The 22438-nt window shown below is 27.6% G+C and overlaps 1 protein-coding gene and 1 pseudogene across 3 annotated transcripts; both read right to left on the bottom strand.

Annotated features, from left to right (window-relative positions):
• Positions 1-8468: 8468 nt before the first annotated feature.
• Positions 8469-11399, bottom strand: LOC149519250 (S-protein homolog 5-like). Of its 2 annotated transcripts, none has more exons than XM_089759780.1 (3): positions 11262-11399; positions 10818-10875; positions 8469-9177 (listed from the first exon to the last, which is right to left on the bottom strand). In XM_089759780.1, the coding sequence occupies exons 2-3, from the start codon at positions 10826-10828 to the stop codon at positions 8700-8702; spliced, it is 489 nt and encodes a 162-aa protein (XP_089615906.1). In that variant the 5' UTR covers positions 10829-10875; positions 11262-11399; the 3' UTR covers positions 8469-8699. The 2 variants fall into 2 exon arrangements, with proteins under 2 accessions (XP_089615906.1, XP_089615907.1); XM_089759781.1 differs by having other exon boundaries at positions 8470-9184.
• LOC111288948 (uncharacterized) lies at positions 11400-15654 on the bottom strand (annotated as a pseudogene). The gene is made up of 7 exons (XR_016341886.1): positions 15590-15654; positions 15353-15478; positions 14850-14938; positions 13005-14217; positions 12594-12684; positions 12392-12452; positions 11400-12244 (listed from the first exon to the last, which is right to left on the bottom strand). The product of XR_016341886.1 is annotated as an uncharacterized LOC111288948 (transcript).
• Positions 15655-22438: the final 6784 nt, after the last annotated feature.

Genomic DNA, 22438 nt, shown 5'->3' with positions numbered 1-22438 from the left:
ATTTTACTCTTAATTCTCTTTTTTACTCTCTTTCCGACCCCACATATTTTAACTTATACGTCAAAATGCAAACATAAAAAATACTTTTTGTCTTTGTCTCTAACCATCATTCTCTTCTATCTTTTTAAAAATACTCTAAGATCGAAACTCAACACAAACAAAAATGTTAAAGAGAAAAAACCAAAAGGAGATTGAAATTTCAACCATTAATTTGTGTACACATTTCAGAGTTTAAACTAAAGGATTTTTTTACTATTAAAGCTATTCTTTCAATCAATAAAATGTACAGCGCATCCGTATATCTGGTTTGTAAATAGTACTTGCAAAATGGTGTACATGGCAACAAAGACCAATTTTATCTATACTTGTTCTTCTTTTGCCCTTGTATTTACAGCATTCGTGGCTTTAATTTACTGCGCAAGGAGATTCATCTACGAAGATACCAAATAACTATATCTCAACTCTTTTTTTTATCAAATAACATCATCTTATACTTTATTCATTTGGTTTCATTTTTCCCCAAATTAACATTGTCTTAGGAGGATTAGTATTTATTCTTGGAATATACATCATGTCGTGGGGGAAGAGTGCTGAGACACAATTGAGAATAGATGATTTTTTATCTCGAGCGTGGACATGAGTGACTATATGAGTGTGTATATTTTCATATATGTTACTCATCATATTAGGTATCATTGTTAAAATATCATATCTTTTTATTTTGTACTTGTACGGTATATTACTTTTTATGAGTGACAATTGAGAATAGATGATTCTAGTTGGATGCTTGTTATTTTTCTCTAAGAACGTTGTGCATGTAATGAAAGAAATAATTGAAATTTTGAGTTTTATTTTATCGATTATATTAAGATTTGAAGCTCAATTCATTTAGTTAAAAGGGTACCAAGCTCTTTCCTTGCTTTTCTCTTAAACACTGAAATCTCCCTATCAATTTATTTAATGCATAAATTATCCTATTTCACTCTTGTTACCACAATTATCACTAATGATTCATCTTACTTGTCTAAAAAAATGAGTTTCAAAATCACAAATGTCCTATATTAAGTTGGGAAAGTTTTAATATAAAGATATTGATTTCCTTTTTGAATTATTTATTCACATGCATGACTTTATTCAAAATATTAAACTAATGACAAAAGGATCAAAAAATCTCCAAACAAAAAATTAAATAGTTATTTAAATCTCATATGTTTTGTTATAATCATTTTTTTTTTCGGATTAATTGAATCTTTAAAATATTTACTTTCACCCAACTAAATCTTTAAACATATCTTTTCACTAACTAGATAGAAATTTATATTGTTGGTTAACCAATTTTAATTTAATAAGAACTTAATTAATAAAAATAAATATATAAAAATTTAATTAATTGTAATAAAATGATAAGTGTTTAAATTATTATTAAATTTTTATTAAAAAACTTTTTTTAACTCTTTAGCCTAAACTATTAAGTTCGATTGAAGTGAAACTACAGGCCCATCTCAAGTAGCTAGCTAATGGGTAGGCCAGACTATTTCGGTGGGATCGGGAGGGTTTCCTCGGGCCTTTAGATTGTGGTTCAAACTCCACAGTTGAGTTCGAGTAGTGTGAACAACGGACATTCCCCGGTATTGACCCAAAAGAATACTGTAGCCTAGTCGAAATATGGTTATATATATTATACTTAAATTTTGAAATTTAGGGAGGTCTAACTAAAATTTAAAGGTAATTGAACATCCATTAGAGTTGTAAATATTTTCAAGTTTTACTAGAACTAAGTTAGGACATATATGAATAAAACATTCACTATTATCAAAGAAAATAATAATAAAACATTCACTAATATTAAGTATATATGTCATTAGAATGTAGAAATTATACTATTTATGGGAAGGGATAAAAATAATATTTTAAAAATTTAATTCTTGAACTTAATAATATCTTCATGATTATTATACATATAAATATTTACATCACATCGATCTAAACTTTTTTTTAATATAGTTAATTATTAAAGTATTTACAATTTTTGAAATTAATTTTATATTTTTGATCATTTTAAAATTTAACGTGCATGATTTAAATAAAGAAAATATAAATTTTAAAAATTAAAAATTAACTGAAAAAATAAAATTGCAGAGCTTTACAATCGAGCTCTTGATTTTTTTTTTTTATTATATTTTGATGAATGTAATAGCTGTAATTAACTCTCCAAAAATATGAATACTGATGAAGAGTACTTTATTCAGAGGTCATCAAGAGGATCATGTGCAGCACAATGGGCGGCTTCTAGCTAGCCTTTTAATGTAGACCATATCACGTTCAAAGTGTAAGAGAACACTAGAAAATTGCAGTGACCAAACAAGTACTAAGAATATAATGGCAGCTACTTGCAAATGAGTCAACGAGTGGAGCTATTTATGAGTTATTAATTTCTATTCAATAAATATTTGGATTTGATTATTTCTTTATCCGAACAAGTTCAAAATCAAGTAATTCAATAATGAATCAAATTATATTTTAATATTTTAATATTTAATTTAAGAAATATACAAATTTAATTAAATTTTTATTTTTTAAATATATTTTAATATATTTAATATTATATTTAAGTGAATGAAAAAAATATTTAATATCTATATTTACAATTTTATCAAATCTATCTAATTAAGTTTGAGCTATTCAAGTCAATTACCAATCAAAATCAAATATTAAAAATAAAACTCAATCAAATTTAGAATAAATTTTCAAATTTTTAATTTTTAAATAAAGTAAAGCTCTAATCTGAAATTGAATCAAATCAAGCCGGCTCGATGACACTTTTAAATTGATACCTTCTATATATATCTTCTTAGTATTAGCTGATGAATTAGTAAAAAATTTTGCAAATCACTATTAAAGAAAAAAATTTTGATGGTTTGTTTTAATTTTCCACAATTTGCACTCTTGAATTCAACACCTTTATCTATGAATATTGCTTACATGGATATGAAAAAGAATAAAATATATGTGCTGCTGAATAAACACAGGAATTACGTAGTGAAGATGCCTACAACTTCATCCTGAGATGATATATATAAACTGCATGGTGAATTTTTTTTAAATCATTTTCTTCTTTTCTAATTAATTTTCATTTATTAGAGTACTCGAATTTTTGTTTGGTAAGCATATGCAAATTAGCCTTGGCTTGGAGTCTTGATTTTTTATGATAATCATCAAAAAATTCATTGATTTTGCCTTTGATATATACCTAAGATGTTCTGTAATTAGTTTTCATCTCAGAAAGTACAAATAAATACCAACTTTTAGAGATTTTTCTTTTAGTTTTTGTTGATTGAAATAATAAAAAGACACTTTCATACTATATGCTAGAGAAAGAATTAGATCCATCTAATTTGGAAAAAAATTTGAAATGAAGAAGTGATGCATTTTCAGGGGGAAAAAAAAACTATTTGCCTTGGGAAAAAGAAAACATAATATTGTGAATAGCAACAAGTTTGATAAAATATTAAACTCTTAATTTTAATAATTTTAAATATATATTATCCATCATTTCTGGTTTACGGAAACAGAAAGAGATTCGTGCCATCGTGCTATATATGTTTTGTCACCATCTTTGAAGGCTAGATATCTCTATTAATTGTTTCCTCATTGACTTGCTTTTTGGTTGATGTAAATTGAGCTTTTTTTTTTTTTTTTTTGGGTGCCAAAATGTGAATTGAGTAGATGAGACGAGGGTGTGTAAGAGATTTCCGTTTGGAATTTGGATATTGCTTTTGCTCTTTTACTAAAGATAGGATGCAAGTGACATTGTGTAAGATAAATCATCATCATGCTACTTGAATGGTGGCTTAAATAAATTGACTGCCACTACTCAACTTGAGCTTTCTCTTCCCATATCAAGGAGTTATCTGAATCTGAATTCTCAAGAGAAAAAACCATACCATCATATCAAAATAATCCTTATTTTAAAAAAAATTAGAAAAAAAAAAAACAATGAAAATTATAAATTGAACTCCACAACGAATTTGTAAGATTGTTACATATTCAATAAGCTATAATTATTAAATTCATAAACTAACATAATTATTAAATGGACATGACACATCACTCCTTAAGTATATAAATTTATTTATGAAATTTAAAAATTTTACGTCTGTATAAAATAATAATCCACATGATAATTTTCCTTCAAATGATAATCAATAAAAAGTCATTTTTGTTTTGAAATTAATTATTTTCTTTCTCTTGGTATTTATTTATTTATATAAATAAATAAAAGAAAGATAAACATAAAAATAAATAAAATTACTAAATGACAATAAAATAAAAATAGAGATAAATAACTAATAAAAATAGATACATAAGAAATAAAAACAAAATATTAAACAAAATATTAAACAAAATTGGTTTGGGTTTAAAAACCTAAAAGGGACCAACTAATGTCCAAAACCAATATAGCCTTAAATTTGAACAAGCTGTTTCCAAAAGCTCAATTTAAAACTACAGACTAATTGAAATATTTACAAACAAGTGGGCTAAATTTCGAATTTAAAAAAATGAAAAAAATAAGTGTGATGAATCAAGTGGAAAATACAGCTTCATCTTTTGACAAGTTGCCGCATTTTTTTACGGTATTAAAGAGACATGCACTTGAAGGTGGCATCAAAGACTCATCATGCACTGTTGGGGCCAGGCTAAACGAGTTGGATCAACTTTGCGGCTTCATCAATAATTAAAATGTTCAGTGGAATATTCCTCTCCCATGTCAATAATCAATTAATGAATTAAGGATTTTTTTATGAAAAAATTTGAAATAAATAAATTATTTAATGTTTCAAGTTAAAATAAAATGTGTTATATTTGATAATTTAAAATAGGTAATTATAAGTCGTACATTTGAAATGATCCCAATGAACGATCATTATCAAAATTCAATCTAAAACCTTTTTATTAAAAAGAACAAATTTTAACCAATTGAATCAACTACTTATTAATAATTGTTTAAGGATTTTTTTTTGTTTGAACTGAATCTCCGAATTTATTTTTGTTCCATCACCATATTTACAAATTATTCATGAGATTTCTTATCCTTACACTTCTTTGTTATCTTTGAATTTTGGATTTAAATCTACTAAAAACATAAGATTAGCAGAAAATTAGATGAATAATGCCGCTCAAAAAATAAATAAACATCTACACAATGGAAGATAATTCTTTCTCCTATAAGCTCTGCTATCTTGTCTTAAAATTTTAAATTTTATTTTAAATTTGAAAATTTCTCCAATAATTTGATAATATTAAATTCAAAAACTATTTTTAAACTTATAAATCTTTTAATAGTTTGGTATGATTTTACTTCTCAAATAAAATTTTTTAATAATTTGAAAAGATTTAATTTTAATTTTTTATTTTAAATATCTATGAAATCTTCTACTAATTTGATAGAATTTATGAGTTTAAATTTGAAAATTATTTTCTTTTTAAGTCCACAAAAATCTTCTAATAATTTGATCAAATTTATGTATTTAATTTTTTAATTTTATTTAAAAATATTTAATTTAAACAAACAAATAAAAAAATAAAAAAATACCAAAAACTACTTTATTTCAACCCAACTCAAAATATGACAAGACTTAGCTTAAGACTCAAAAAGTGACTCAGCTGTTTGGCTTAATTGTTCACCTTCATGACTCAACAGAAGAAAGATTTTCAGATCAAGGGGACTAGATTTGAGTCAAGTTTGACACATAAAAATAAATAAAGATATGTAAAAATATAAATAAAAAAAAAGAAGGATAAACATAAAAATAAATAAAAATAACTAAATGAGAATAAAATAAAAATAGAGATAAATAACTAATAAAAATAGATAAATAAGAAATAAAAACAAAAAACAAAATATTAAACAAAATTGGTTTGGGTTTAAAAACCTAAAAGGACCCAACTATTGTCCAAAACCAATATAGCCCAAGCCAATCTTAAATTTGAACAAGCTGTTTCCAAAAGCTCAATTTAAAACTTCAGACTAAATGAAATATTTACAAGCAAGTGAATTAAATTTCGAATTAAAAAAAATTTATAGAAATAAGTGTGATGAATCAAGTGGAAAAGACAGCTTCATTTTTTGACAAGTTGCCACATTTTTTTACGGTATTAAAGAGATATGCACTTGAAGGTGGTATCAAAGACTCATCATTCACTGTTGGGGCCAGGCTAAACATGTTGGATAAACTTTGCGGCTCCATTAATAATTAAAATGTTTAGTGGAATATTCCTCTCCTAAGTCAATAATCAATTAATGATTTAAGAATTTTTTTTTTGTGTAAAAAAATTCAAGGTAAATAAGTTATTTATTGAAGATAAAATATGCTATACAGATAATCTTAAGTTATGCATTTGAGATGATCTCAATAAACGATTATCGATAAAATTCGAATTTAAAATTTTTTTATTGAAAAAAATAAATTTTAATCAATTGAGTCAATCACTTATTAAAAATAATTTGAAGACTTTTTTGTTTAAATTGAATCTCTTAGTTTAATTTTGTTCTATCACCATATTTACAAATTATTCATAAGTTTTCTTTTTTCATACACTTCCTTTTTATCTTTGAATTTTGGATTTAAATCTACAGAAAACATAAGATTAGCAGAAAATTAGATGAAAAATACCGCTCAAAAAAAAAAAAAAAAAAAAACATCTACACAATGGAAGATAATTCTTTCTCCTATAAACTCTGTTCTCCTGTCTTAAAATTTTAATTCGATACTTTCAAATTGGAGTCACAAATGCTAACCAAGTTGTCTAGGTTGTCTCCTCAGTGACTATTGCACCATTACCAAACATTTTAGTGCAAAAATGAATTGTGACTAGCCCCTTTTGCTGCACCATTTTGGCTTGTCTGATACACTTATATGTAGGTATGGCAATTCATGTAATATTATCGTGTTTGTGTCATACCAAGAATGTATGAAACATAAAAAATTTATTATGTTAAATTTGTATTGATACACTTATACGTCAAATACTAAATGTATCTTTGAATTTTTATTAAATTCATATAACTTTTATTAAAATTTTAAATCATATTATTTTTATATTATTTTTATATTTTTTTCATACCATATTTAAAATTGTCTTGATTATCTTACGTAAGTTTTTCATAAGAGTAATGTTATATCTACTTTTCATTTTATGTAAAGGTAATAAATGAACCGATTTGATTTTAATTTTGAATATTTCAAATTTAAATCATTTTAAATTTGGGCTTCGATTTTTTTTTTTTTTCAGATTAAGAGCCTTTCAGGTTCGGGTTAATAAGTCATGTTTTAGAAGTTATAAAAACTTATAACCACTTGAACATGTTTTGAGTTAAGTTTGAGTTCAAATCTATTTTTTTAAGAGATCAAATAATTTGTAATTCCTTTCCCAAGAAGTTTCACTTTCAAATATGCAAAAATTTGCATTGTAAACAGTTTGTAGAAACAATTGTGGCTGTAAACTGTTGATGTAATTATACAATTTATTCCATTTGTTAAATGAGTGGATCCAAAATCTCTATCGAATCAGGCGGAGACCCACGAGAACTGGTGAGACAGTGTAGCGATAAAAAGCATGTTAAACCAAGACCAAAAGTTGGAGATAAAAGGTTTTACTATCAAACAAGAGTTGCTTTGCATTTGCAATAAAATTATATAACCCCTTCGTTTATGATCATTGGGCACTTCCAGGATTTCCTTTTCATGATTCTTCCTAAGAAAAAAGGTGCTCTGTCAAGCTATCGAATCTGCTTCATTAAAGATCTTATTGGTCATCTAGGCAGTTTAATTCCTGACCCTTTGTTTTTTTTCCTAATCTTCATTGCTTTTTTTTACTATTTTATTTATATCTGTAATTCATGTATTTATATTATGTATGTTTATATCAAATATATGAAAATATAAAAATTATTGTATTATAATTTGTATTGACCTACAAAACACAAAAAAAAAGTTTTTTTTTTTATTTTTATCAAATCCACATGCAACTTATCTTTTATGAATCATGCTATTATATGTTCACGTGTTATATCATATCTAAAATTATTAAATCTAATTTTATTCCATTAGCTACGTATGATTGATCTCATAAATTCAAAGGTAAGGTTCATAATTATTCTTTTAGCCCTTATTGTCTTAAACTAATACTTTCTTTCCACTTAATAATAATAAGCTAAGGCTAGTTGTTAATCACCATGGACGTACCAAGATTTTATTCTTCCTAAACCTTTTGTTGTATTCTTCAATTTATTGTGCAGTGGAGTTCATGCCCAAAAACAAAACCAATAATAAAGTTAGTACAACGTAAGTACAATATATCACTACAAAGATTCTGAAAAGGACAATGATCTTTTGTTTTTAACTTTCAATGACCTTTAATAACCAAAATTTGAAATCTATATATGTATGTAGTATAATTCCTTGAGGTAAATCCATGCCTGAGAATTGAATCAAAATTTTTTTTTTTTTTTTTGGTCAAGGCCAAGCTTGCCATCAAGATTTCAATAAACAAAACTGTTCTGCTCATATAGCACTAGCAATAGCAATAGCAAAAGCTCTGTTTGCATTGATAGAAAAGATATAGTTTTTATCATTACCCGACAAACGTTTGCTCACTAAACTTTAACCTGCACAGAAAGGATAGGTTTCCCATGCAAATCAATACCAGGAGAAGTCTTTCTTCCAGTTGACTTCATCACTGCTGAAGTAGAATCCATCCTCTTTCACCAGCCAGGAACATTTCTTGAGAGGAGCACACCGCTGACTGTCCCTACCAAACTTAAACGCATAAAAACTCCTCCTCTTGTCATCCCATTTCAGGGTACACAAGTAATTAGAATTGCCCCAGATATTGGTCTTGAGCCTCCATCCGAAATCGTCACCTTCCTGGAGGGCTCGCCCGCCCATATCTCCATCTTGCTGTGATATGCACCAGATGACTAAAGGCAGTGATGAGTTGTTGGAGAAGCCATTGATCACACGAACTTCATATTCCATGCCAAAAAAGTGTTCTGGTTGACAGACAGACATGAAGATGATGCCTAAAGCAACACAAAACACTAGCAGAACACCGGTGGAAATCTTCATGTTTGGTAAACACTGATGCTGCTGCAGCCTCTTCTTCCACAACAACCACCTAAATACTAAGCAATAAAAGCTATAATAGGAATCCTCATTAACTAGCAAAGCCTATATAGGCACTATTAGTGCTTTACCAACCTTTGGCCCTTATATGGTAACTCCAACAGATATATATAACACAATCTATGCCAGCACAAATTCAGGTAACCATGGATTTATTGCTTTCACTACAACCTTTGGCATATGGAGGAAAAAAAAACAAAATTGTGTCATGACAAAAAGCCAGGTGCCTGAGTTGTCATATCAGAATATAACCAAGACTCCAAGAGGGCCACAATATATTACATGACTTGGATTTATGTTCTAGATTTTCTTTTATATTACAGCCTCCTAAAAGTGCAGAAAATTTTCTCTTTTTACCCTTCTGCGTTATCCTTAGTTCCATTCTGCATCTTGTCTAACAAAGTATTATTCTGCATTTTCTTGAACATAACTAAGGTAGCTTCCAAAAATGGCAGATGTGATTGTAAGATTCAGAGAGAAGAGGATTGTAGCTAATACTTTTCAATAATTCAAGAAACGTTATGCATGCGTAGAATAATAGAATCATAAATGAAAGGCATTTATAGAAGTATTATTTTACTAATAAGCAATTTACTTGCATTATGTCCCATGACAGCAAAGAGTAATAATGGGGCCTGAAAAAAGGATCCATTAAATTAAGGTCAAGTGGTTCCCAGAATGGACATACCAAATCAAGCTTATAAATCTAAAATAGCCACTCCTTGCAATTTGTAATTCTTAAAACAGATATATGTACTTGTATATGGATACAATCCAACTGGGATTTAAGAGAACTTAGAAGACAAAAAACATTGAGAAATAATCCACATATCTTATGCTTGATCTTCTAATTTTCCTTTTCCTATAGAACTTTAAGTTATCGTCATTAGTATTGCCAACGACACAGCAACATAAACTCTCTGTCAGTGCTCCATAAAAAACAAAACATGAACTTTCTATCAATTTCAAGTGTTCCAACTTCAACCTTGGTTTGTCCTTGTGAAGCACAGTAAGAAAATCCACAAATTAAATACATTATAGTAATTGATTTTCCTCAACAAAAGTAATTAGACCTCACTAGTTTTTCATGTGATTACCATGATAAGATATCAGCTTAATTACAAAGTTCTGTATCAGTTCCAGCAATTAATGCATTCAAGTCCACAAAAGAAAACGCTTAGCATTGAATCTGGACCTCTCTACTATTGAAGAATTCCCATTTTTTCTTGTTTAACTCAGATATTATATTGGGATTCTTAATCAAGGAGAGATTAAATAGAGGAATATATGTACCTGAAATCAGCCTCTCTGCTACATATGTGTAATGTTTTGTCTTTAATGACAGAATCATGAGGATTGATAATGCTATGCAGAGAAATCACAGACCATGAATTGATGATTTAGACATTGATTTTTGGCAGGTACATAACTGATCATGTTGTAAAATAGTTAACTATGACAGGGAAAGTTACCACTCAACAATAAGTTAAATCAAGACTGTCCTACTAAAAATTTTGTTTCAATGTACGTTGATGGCAAGACAATTATGTTAAACATTAAAAAGAAAGAAAAAAAAAATAAACCACAGGTTTTCAAGGTCTTTCTTCTAACAAATAATGAAGAGAGAATTACCTTTCCTCCATAGGCTGGACTAAATTCCCATAAGCATTTCTTTTCAGGAGGTACACATCTACAAGTCCTCAAAACAACCAACCACCATAGTACTTTATCAGTTAAGCTATCAACTAGCATTGAATTTTAAATATCAGTACTATTTCTCATGGAAAATGGACATAAAAAAAACCACAACTTAAGCAGACGCAAGAAAATATATATAAATAAATAAATGCAATGGAACTCCTACAAATTGATTGCAAAACTCACCATAAAGAAAAGGAGACATATTATCTTTTGACCACAAATTTTCATCCTTATTAACATGACTACAATTACGGTTTAGGTAGAGAATCAACTTTGTACATGTCCAATAACACTCGGAAATGGAACCATATCCTGCCAAGATGAAAATTGCCAAAGCAAAGGAGTAATTGATGAGAATGAAGTAAACACTTTTACCTGCATAGGACCCATTTCAGTCATCTGGTCACTGCTATGCTTCCTATACAATTTGAATTCAGCAACCCAATACTTGTCAAGTGCTCTGAGCACAATACCCTTGCATGCAAATGATGACTTAACCACTGCCACTAAGAGCTAGCAAGTGAGTAATGACATTTCAAGGCTAGAAAAGTGAGTCAAGAACTTGTCACGGAGTTCAGCAGAATATGTTATCCGGTTGCCACTGGTAAGACTATCACTAATAACTTTCAAGCCATATTGCAACAGTTCCACTCCCTTGTTAATTCCATCTGGAAGTTTCCTTCTATTGTTTGATTGGTTTTCATCATCAATCTCCATGCTATCACATTCTGCAGCTTCTGTATTGATATTTGAGATATTCCAAACGTCTTCTTTTAGAGCAAGACCTTCCTCAAGAAGTAGCCACTGTTGCTCTAAGCTGGCTAGAACAGCAGGAAGAGCCATTTCTTTCTCAAGAAAAGCCTTAAACTCAGACATTATTTTTTCCCCGTTGGCATCATTCACTAGGTCATACAAAAAAGCTGCATCTTGGGGCACAAATGTCCATAGCTGATTGCAATTAGTACAAGCAGCAAAATATCCAAATGCTGGAATGCTTAGATGAACAAGTGCCCTGTGTTACTCTCTCAAAAGCATGTGATACAACTCCCACAAAGCTATGCTTTTAGCACAGTTATCACTTTCTGACATCCCAATGTTACTAATTCCAGCCACAAAAAGTGCCAGTCCATGTTTGAACTGATACAATATAGCATCTGAAGCAGCAGGCCCTAAAACAAACAGATCGTGAACCTCCAAAATGACCTTCATTTCTTCACATGCATATAGGTGACCCAAGTTTGAGATAATCCCTAACATTTGACTCAAAAGCTTACAACAAACTTCCCTCTTTACGTTGTCCTCAGAATGCCTATAACCTCGAACTTCAAGGTCTACAAATCAATGTCAGACATGGTGACCTGACTGTATGAAATAGTAATTTCATTCAGTATTGTAACTCAAGAAACAATTAGATATGTCAAAAGTAGAATCAAAAAGTTGTTAGAAGAAAAGTTTTGAACAGAACTTTATGACAGAAATGAATAAAGAGTACAAAACTACATTACCTGCAAGCAAAGCATGTCAAATGAGGGGATGCAGAATTCTTTATATAAAAAATCACAGTACCTGCAGTTACAATGAAATGTATTCTTATTCAGCACGCAAGAAAAGTGTTAAGAACTTCTACAAAACATTGCTACTTCTACTTTCAATTTGAATAAAACAGTTAGTAAATCATTACTGAATAAACAGAGTGCCAGCACTTACAGTGACTGCAACGAAGCAGATAGTGCAAAAACTGGAACCCTATATTCAGAACTAACAGTTAATAATTTGTCATCAAAACCATCAATGAAACCTAAATAATCAGTAATGTTTTTTTCTTTAGCAATACATCTCATATTTAGTGATAGCAAAGTTTAGTGGAAAGCCTTTAAAAGCAGGGCTGCATATAAAACTGATGATAACTGAGATCTATCATTACCCACCACAGAAAACATAATCCACTACTGATATGGTGTGCGAGAAGCATGCAGAATGATCTCACCATTTTTCTGAGAGTAGAACCTGGAACAAGAACTGATTCCAGAGATGCTACTAACTTTGTTAATGCACTTAGCTCAAGAATGATGCCATTCACCAACTCCATCTCAACATTCCAAACCAAAAATAATCAAAGTTTCATTATGATTTCTGAGCAAAGAAAATGAGGATGTGAGTTCTTAACCAGGAAAGACCCCAACTCCTCCCAAGCTAAAGTGCAAGATCCCACTATCATGAAAGTTTTTAAGACCTGTAAAAGAGCTGAAAACGTGGGCTCCCAAGTTAATTCTAAAGTTTTTCCAGAAACATACAATAGCAGAATCTGCAAAACAAGACTGGAAGAAAAAACCTCTTCATCAATTATTATTTCCAAAAACTCAACATTTTGCATTGAACAATGTTTTTTAATCTAAAGTCTAATATGAAGGTTGTGCAATTGACACCTAGCTAATTGCTGATCTGCCACATAGTCAGCAAATTCCAGTATCTAGTAATGCATGCTTCAGTACTAAATTTATACGGAATTATACCACATTGGAACTACCTTTCCAAAGGGAAAATTTTAACATATATCTTTTCTCCAGGATATTTTATCTCTCATATGAAATCATACATATACTGGATAAAACATACTTTTAAGATGATATAGCAGCTCAGCTCCCCTATGTGAATGCTCCATGATGATTAATGACAAAAATAAAAGGCAAGAATTATGTACCTTAGTTGCAGATATTACATCTTTTATTACATTCAATTGTTCTAGAAATGAATTTTTCAACAACCACCATTGATGCCTTTTTAATCAAAACAGAGAATCTTGTCATAGATGAAAAGCTAGAAGCAAAGAAGCTCAAAAAGCCTAGTAGCAGCTGCAAAATTAAGCTTACCAAGTCAATAATGGAAAATCTATAATACAAAACGTCATTTGCAGTGAAGAGAATCTAAGAAAAAGCAAGCATTTCAAAGAAGACAAACACAAGTTTCACAACAATCAACACCAAAGGCAAACGTCTTAAATTTTTCCTCTGAAACGAAATGATATTTGCCATGGAAAGAAGAAACCTTTAACACTCAAGCAACAGAGAGACAGACTCAAGAACAGTAAATGAAGTAGTGTGGCATGACACGCATGCTCAAATAAGAGATAAGAGTAACCCTTAGGACCTCAAAGTAGCTTCAATTGCATCACTATGATATTCATATTCTACCTTGGGCTGACTGCCTTCTAGCAAGCAGACAAATAGAAGAGCTACCTTTATTCTGGCTTGACATTATTAGGCCTCCAGATTCAGCCATGCAATGCATGGTTAATTGTAAGCAGAACTTATGCTCAACTTCATGTTGGGTACTATTTAAATCAAATAATAAATCATCAGGCATGCCTTAAACATCAAATAATAAAAATATAGCATAATTTATTTGAATTCAGGAAGTTAGCAACAATCACAAAAATCTAAGACGCTACCATGCAAGTAGTTTCAAGACTAATAAAACTTGAAAATAAGTTCTTGGAGGAAGATAAAAAATAAAAGGGTTAATGTCATGAATGGCTCCTAAACTATAATGAAATGTTCAATGTGGTACCTAAACTTTAAAAAATCTCTAATGTGATACCTAAAATACGAATTTGTCAACTAAAGAGATACTTGGAGGGTTGTTTGTCTACCATTAGTCATCATTTAAAGCTAACCATGTTAGAGGTGAGTAGCACATTGGTTAATAGATTCATAGTTCAAGTACCACGTTAGAGATTTTTAAAGTTTAGGTACTACATTGAACATTTCACTATAGTCTAAGGGCCATTCATGACATTAACCCAAAAAAAAAAAAAAAAAACAAATGACAGTGTTCATACTTTCACATTTTGCAAAGATGAGCCGTTGACCATTTGATCAAGAAGAATAGAAGAGAAAATGAAGTGACAACCAACAACTGCTCTTCACAAGAGAATGATGCTTCAAACTGTCAAGTATCAAGTACCTGTAAAAGAGGCTGCAATATTCTTCTTCTGGAGATTCCTCAGTTCACATAACAGTCATTTTAAGATGCTCAACACACCATATGCTCGCCTAAAACACACATAACATGCTTAAGAAACTGGTATTGAGTCGTATTTAAGCAAGCACTGTTGGTATATCAACATATAAAGCAAATATAAATAAACATACCTATGTTCCAAGTAAAAGAAACAGTAATAAACACCAAGAAATATCTGAATCAAGATATTTTGCAGCCACATGAAAAATGGTCTTGTTTAACATGCACTGTGACACATCCAAGTAGGTATAATCTTCCCAAAATATGTATTCTCTTGTCAAGAGAAGTAACATAAGATGCTAACCCAAGGAGACACTCAAATCTTATTCAAGAAATTCTACCTAAATCGCATGAACTTAAAACCATTCCCAGCATTCTTCATCTCTGGATTGCAAATATTTAGGGAAAGTTTTGCATAATTAAAATAGAAAAACAAAACTATTTACCTGGAAAAAAGTACAAATTAGAAAAACAGCAATACAGTGGATACAGTCAGAGATTCAACAAGAGATTTCAGAAGATAAATTTAAATCTGCCAATTTAGCAATCAGTTCAGTTCGGCCTTCAACCACCTGCAATGTACAATATCAAAATTTTTTTCACTGTAACATTTCCTCAATAACCAAACAGAACTTTACCATGAAAGATAGAGATTGATCGAAGGAAAACAATTTTTTTCTCACCTATTTAATTTGACCTTAGTTAATTTAATGAATTACTGAGCAAAAACTTAAAAGAAAAACTAAAAATAAAGTAACGAAATGTATTGTAGATTTACGTCTGAAACTTTCTGGTTTTTTTAATATTTCAGGTTTTTTAGGACTGTTTGGATTTTCGATTTTCCCCTATTTTATTTTTACTTGTTGCTTTTGCAATTCCCGCCCAACATGGAGCAAATAGAAATTTAGATTTCGCCCCTTCAAAGTTGCAGTATTTGTATAATTTTCGCCCAGGTTTTATGTGTCTTTAGATTTTTGTCATTTGAAAACTGACGTGGCAATAAGGCTGTATAAGACAAGTTTAACCGATTTCACTTTATGCCTTTAAAAAAAAAGTAATTTCACTTTATAATTTTTTAACCATTTTAAATTTCAATGAAATATAAGTCATAAAGATTAACGATACAACCATTCAAATTAGATATTTTTTATATTTAAACTAAATTATGACTTGTGCGATATATATAAAATAATTTTATTTATTTAATGTGTATATGCATATCAATAAGTATTTTTTTAAATTATATTCAAAATTTTAAAATTTATATGTTTGATTAATTTGTCATAAAAAATAAATTTTTTGAAAAAAAAAGCAACAAGAAAGTGACATATTTTCACTTTGTACAATCTTTATATGTAATAATATATCATACATATTTATATTTACCTAAATTTAGAAACAAAGAGAGAATTTGTTGTGATAAGGTAAAAATTTAATTATACAAAAAAACATAATTTAATACAATAAGGTCATTTTTAGTATTTAAGATTCTGATAGGATATGATAAAATGATATTATAAAATTAGATTAAATAATATCATCTAATTAGAATAGAATAATTTATTTATTTGTTAAAACTATCATTTCTCAAATTTTATATAATTTAAATTATTAAATTAATTTTCAATGGTAGAATTGAACATATAAATTTAATCTCATGGATTAAAAAAAATCTTTTTCACTTGAGCAAAATTGAATAATCATATACCAAAAGAATATTAATCTTCTTTACAATCCATATTCTTTTCTTTAAATACAAATCAAAGATGATATAAGATAATTATGATTTTATCTTATCAATAATCATATGCATCAAATATGACTTAAGAATAATAATATAAAATCGTATAAATCACTTAATGTACAAGATAACCCTTGTACAAGTCAAACTTTCCACACTATAACGAATGATAATATCAAAATTATAATTAAAACAACTCTGACTCTAATCCAAGGGAGAAAATTGAAATTGAAAGAATCAAAATCTTATTTTATTTTTAGTGTTGTTTTAATTATTTTCCAATCATTATTAAAATTATTTTTTTTAGCTGATTTAGTTTATGATTTAGCTAGTAGCAAGTGACTTACCCATCCTTAATACTAAAACAAATCTATTGAGTTTTTTTTTTTCTGGTTTGTCTATACATCATAATAATAAAAAAAGACATTGCCAAAGGTGTACTATAATAAGCATATTTATAAAGATGGAAAAAAAATTAAAGTTAAATTGAGCTAATTGAATGAAGAGTCAAATGTAAAGATAAAAAAATCTACATACAGCACCTACAAAATATAAGAATAAATGTTATTATAACTTTGCACTTTGTAATATATATATATATATATATATATATATATATAAAGAATAAAAGTTGTAGATAAATGACATATCGTAAATACCTATAAAAAATTATTTATAAAAGTTACGCTTTGTAATACATAAAGAAAAAGAGGTACAAATAAAGGTGAAAAACTAAATACCAAATAAAATTTCTGTTAAATAATAACTTATTTTTAAAAGATATATATTATATAAATTATCAAGAAATTAAATTTTATTTTTTTGAATAATAAAAATTATTATGAAATTATTAAGATAAAAGTAATTTTGATATTTTTAAATTTAAAAAGAAAGATATCTAAATTATTAAAAAAATTAATTTTAAAAGATAAAAAGATATATATTTAAATTATATATATCAAAATTATTAGAATATTAATTTTAGATAACTAATAATTTTTTAATACTTTAATTTATTTGATAAATATAATAAAATTATTAGTAAATTAATTTTAGAAGATAAAAAGATATATATTTATATTATAATAAATTATTAGAAAATTAATTTTGAATAAATAATAATTTTTAAATACTTTTATTTATTGATAAATATCATAAAATTATTAGAATTTTAATTTTATTCGATAAAAAGATATATATTAGATTATATGTATGTAAATTATTAAAAATTAATTTTGAATAAGTAATAACTTTTAAATATTTTTATTTAGCTGATAAACACTATAAAATTAGAAATTGTTCGCTAATGCAAGGGAAGTACTAGAAAATAAGATTGTATCTTATCAAAAAATTTAAGCATGTATATGATCTAAATAGTGTATTCATGAAACATTGCTTGATAAATTTTTCATAATAATTAACTTTTGTTTTTTTTTAGATCATAATAAAAAAATAATTACAATTGGTGGGTTATAAGTAGATTTAAAATAATTATAAACAAATAAAAGTTAAAACTGAATTGAAAAAAAAAAATTACCTGATTTAGTGAAAGGTTAAAGGTAAAAATAAAATATCTATGTACAGCACCTACAAAATATAAAAGTAAATATTATTATAACTTTACACTTTGTAATATATCAAATGAGGAATCAAAATTAAAGACAAATAACTTACTATAAACACATACAAAAGAAAAAAAAGAATCAAAGTTAAAGGTAAATGACTTATCATAGACACCTATAAAAGCAAAAAAAAAAAACTTATGTAACTTATATTTTGTAATAAGAAAGATGAGGATGTGCAAACAAAGTTGGAGAACTAAACACCAAATAAACTTTATGTTAAAGAATGAGTTATTTTTAAAAGATCTATAAATTTGGTCTTTTTGAATAATAAAAGATTATTCTGAAATATATTGAGATAAAACTAAATTAAATATTTTTAAATTTAAAAAGATATAAATCTAAACTATTAAAAAAATAATTTTAAAAGATAATATATATATTTAAATTATATATATCTAAATTATTAGAAAATTAATTTTGGATAACTAATCATTTTTAAATACTTTTATTTATTTGATAAATACCGTAAAATTATTAAAAAATTAATTTTAGAAGATAAAAAGATATATATTTAAATTATATATGTAAATTATTAGAAAATTAATTTTGGATAACTAATAATTTTAAAATATTTTTGTTTGTTTAATTAATTTTAAAAGATGAAAAGATATATATTTAAATTATATATATCTAAATTATTATAAAATTAATTTTGGTTATATATTTTTCATATTTTTAATTTAAAAAAACATATCTCTAGATTAATTTGTTTTGCAATTATAATTTAAATAATTTTTATAATTGAATAAATTTAGAATTATTCAATTTGTAATTAAAAAACCTATACTTTTTTAAAATCTATTTTATGTGTCATTTAAAAAAGTTGTTTACATAAACGTTCATAAGATAAACTTTATCAAGTATCTATCTATATATATATATATATTATAATATTATATATATATGATTAGTTAGGTTTATAATGGCAAAATTTACAAGAACTCATGTGAAAAAATGTCTTGTAAAATAAGTGAAACAATCAAATAGAAAGCAACAAAAATGATTGAAATGATTTCATTGGGAGCACCTAAAATTGTCCTAAAGGTTGCCACAAAAAAAAAAAAAAAGATGAAGATTAAATTAAGCATTTCTTTTTCTCAAAATTTGACCTTTTTATAACAAAAATAACAAGATTAAAATATATGTAAAGTTGTCATTGGCATGTAATATATGCTTGTAAAGATTCTATTCTTTTTTATGTGTTTTTTTAGTATTGATGGTATTTTGAGGTTGTCTTAGCTGAAAGGAAATAAGTGAGATTGAAGGGAAGGACAACTTGAGCCTAGAGCTAAAGAACACTATCAAGGGGCATCGAAGTTGTTGCTCCAATGTGTATTTCGATGCTCAAGTTAGTATAATATCAGAGGTAAGGTAAAGTAAAAAAAAGAGAAAAAGGTGATGAGGTGTGTAGAAGAAGCTTCAATAAAAGGAAGCTCAAAGTATATAGTAGGGTTATGTCTTCTTATTACATATTTGGTCTTCCAATTAGTTTGTATATGAGACCAAGAGACGGTGACCTAACTGTGACAATTGATAGTTGATGGGATGTCTACGTGGAACTCGAGAAGGGTTCATGTGGGTTAATGTGAGTTGCATTTAATGATTCTAAGTAGGTGTAGGCTACATTTAATGGTTTCAGACAAGTTGGATACCAAGTGATTAGTTTTAAAATGATTATTTTGATAGGTTATCAGTAGTATGTTGGGTGAATCCTTCATTGGGCAAAAGGCAAGCCATTTCCCTATAGCAAATGATGTGGTTGTCTAGATGTGCCTTATCTAAATGACTCCAAGGTATGATTGTGTTAACCAAGCCTTAACCAAGCTGACTATTGACCAGTTGATTTAGGCATAACAATTGCCCCTAGGCTTGAAGGAGATTGTAAAGTGATTGCCCTCATACTGTTGTTTGAAGCCTAAAAAAAAAAGAAAAAAAAATGCTTTGGCGAGGGGTTCTTATGGCTTGGTGAGTAGTGTGATGACATGTCCCTTTAAGGTGAGATGAGCATTTTTTGGTCAATAGATATGCTAAGGCATCTCTATAAGCAAGAAAAATGTGCTTCAACAAGATTGATTGATGACATATCACATAGAAAAGTGTTAAGTGTACTCTGATGAACTAAGGAATTAGCAAAGTAACAAGGAGCTGTATGTGTGCACAAGAAAAAATTTATTTAAAATGGTCTTAACCATAATATTTAAAAATGATTCCATCAAAATTTATTTTTTGTGAAAATCTCTTTTCCCTTTTTTTTAAACCTTTTATTTAGGAATAAGATGAAAATCTTTAGTATTGAAACATTTTTTTATTCTCCAATATCTAGGCAGAATTTCAAAGAATATTTATTTACAAAAGATTTTCATATTAATTCCTCAAAAATTTCACATAATATTCCTTTATAAAGAATAATTATTAAGAAGACTTCCAATATTTAGGTAGGATTCCAATAATTATTTTTACCTAAGACTATTAGTTTTTTATTTTTAAACAACTCTTTTCAAAAGGGCTCACCATTTGTTGATTTTTGAAATGCAATAAAATGCGGATAAATATCATGTAAAGCATATGTGTGATACAAATGTAATTTAAATGTAAGCAGTCCATTAAATTCATCTAACACATATTTAAATTTAATTTTTTTATAAAAAAAACCTTTTATTGAATAAAAGGATGGAAATCTTTAGTATAAAAATATTTTCCTAATTCTCCCATATTTAGAAAGAATTTCAAAATATATTTCTCTACTTAGAAATCTCACCACATTTCTTAAAAATTGGTGTAATATTCTTTCGCAAAAACTAATTATTGAAAAACCTTCTAAAATTTAGGCAAAGTCTCAATAATTATTTTCACTTAAGCATATCAATCATTTTCCCTTTTTTTATATATAAAAACTAATTTCAAAATCATCTAAATACCAACTTATATTTTATTCCATGACATGATGCAATACAAGATAAATAAATGATGCAAATGTGATCAATTAACCAGCATGATCTTGTCTTATATGTACTTAATCTTGTTATTGTTATTAATGAAAGAAATTCTATTTATTTATTTAATAATAATAATAATAATAATAATAATAATAATAATAATAATATTATTATTATTATTATTATTATTATTATTATTATTATTATTATTATTATTATGTGAAAGAAAGCTTTCTTTAATTTCTCAATATTTAGGTGGAATTTTAAGAAACTTTATCCTTCAAAATATGATTTAGATTCCCTTTAATATTTAGGCAAAGTTTTCACAAATCATTCATTTTTAAAAAAACATTATTATATTTTAATTTCCACAACCCTCTTTTTTTTAAACATTTTTAAACTAAAATTATGCCATTCCCTTTTAAGAAATTTTATTTTATTACCGATTATTCTAATTCTCTACATGAAAATTTATTTTTTAGTAATAAAATGCGTTAAAAATAGATAAATAAATAATAAGTAAATAGTAGAATCAAATAAAGTAAAGAATTGTACCCAAAAACAATTGGACTAGACCTAATTTAAAGTTGAAGGTTGAATTGGTAGGTTGATTGGGCTTGAACTAGGTTAACTGTGGTGCAGACCAGGGATGAGTTTGAGCAACAATGATGGGTCGAGCTTTTGAACTTAAGTTGGGTCACATGCATAGATCCAGTTCGATACAAGGTTAGTTCAACAGTAGATAGATGGGTCGAGTTGACCTCAACATCCTCTTTTTCGTTTCATTTTTTTAAAACCCCTAACTCTAAATGCATCGTTTGGTGCATATTTAACTCTCAACAATTTTTTTATATCATTTTCTTTTATTTCACAAAAACAAAATAGAGATCCTTCCACATGGAGATTTTTAATCACCAATCTCGATGCCAGTGCTGCCACTACTATCGGCCAGTGTTGGGTGGCTCCTAAATTTCATCAAAATGAAGTTCTCCTTCACCTCTTTCACATTCTCTAATTAGATTTTTTTGAAAATTTCCCCCGAAGTTGTAGATTTAAAACTTTAGCCCAAAATTTTAAATCGTAATTTTGTCTTTATTCGCTGTCTGGTCTAGTTGATTTTTTAGTATATTACTCTCTTTTCCACGTTATTCACTTTCATCATTTTCGATCTCCCCAAATCCCACATTATTGCTCACACCATTTTACTACCCTGTACCTCTCCTATCGTCG

This window comes from Durio zibethinus, chromosome 4 (assembly GCF_047325235.1).
Source record: "Durio zibethinus cultivar Kanyao isolate XHJ-2024 chromosome 4, ASM4732523v1, whole genome shotgun sequence".
In the NCBI taxonomy this organism is placed as follows: Eukaryota; Viridiplantae; Streptophyta; class Magnoliopsida; order Malvales; family Malvaceae; genus Durio; species Durio zibethinus.
Note: the sequence above shows the minus strand (reverse complement) of the source record. Positions and strands in the feature narration are given on the sequence as shown.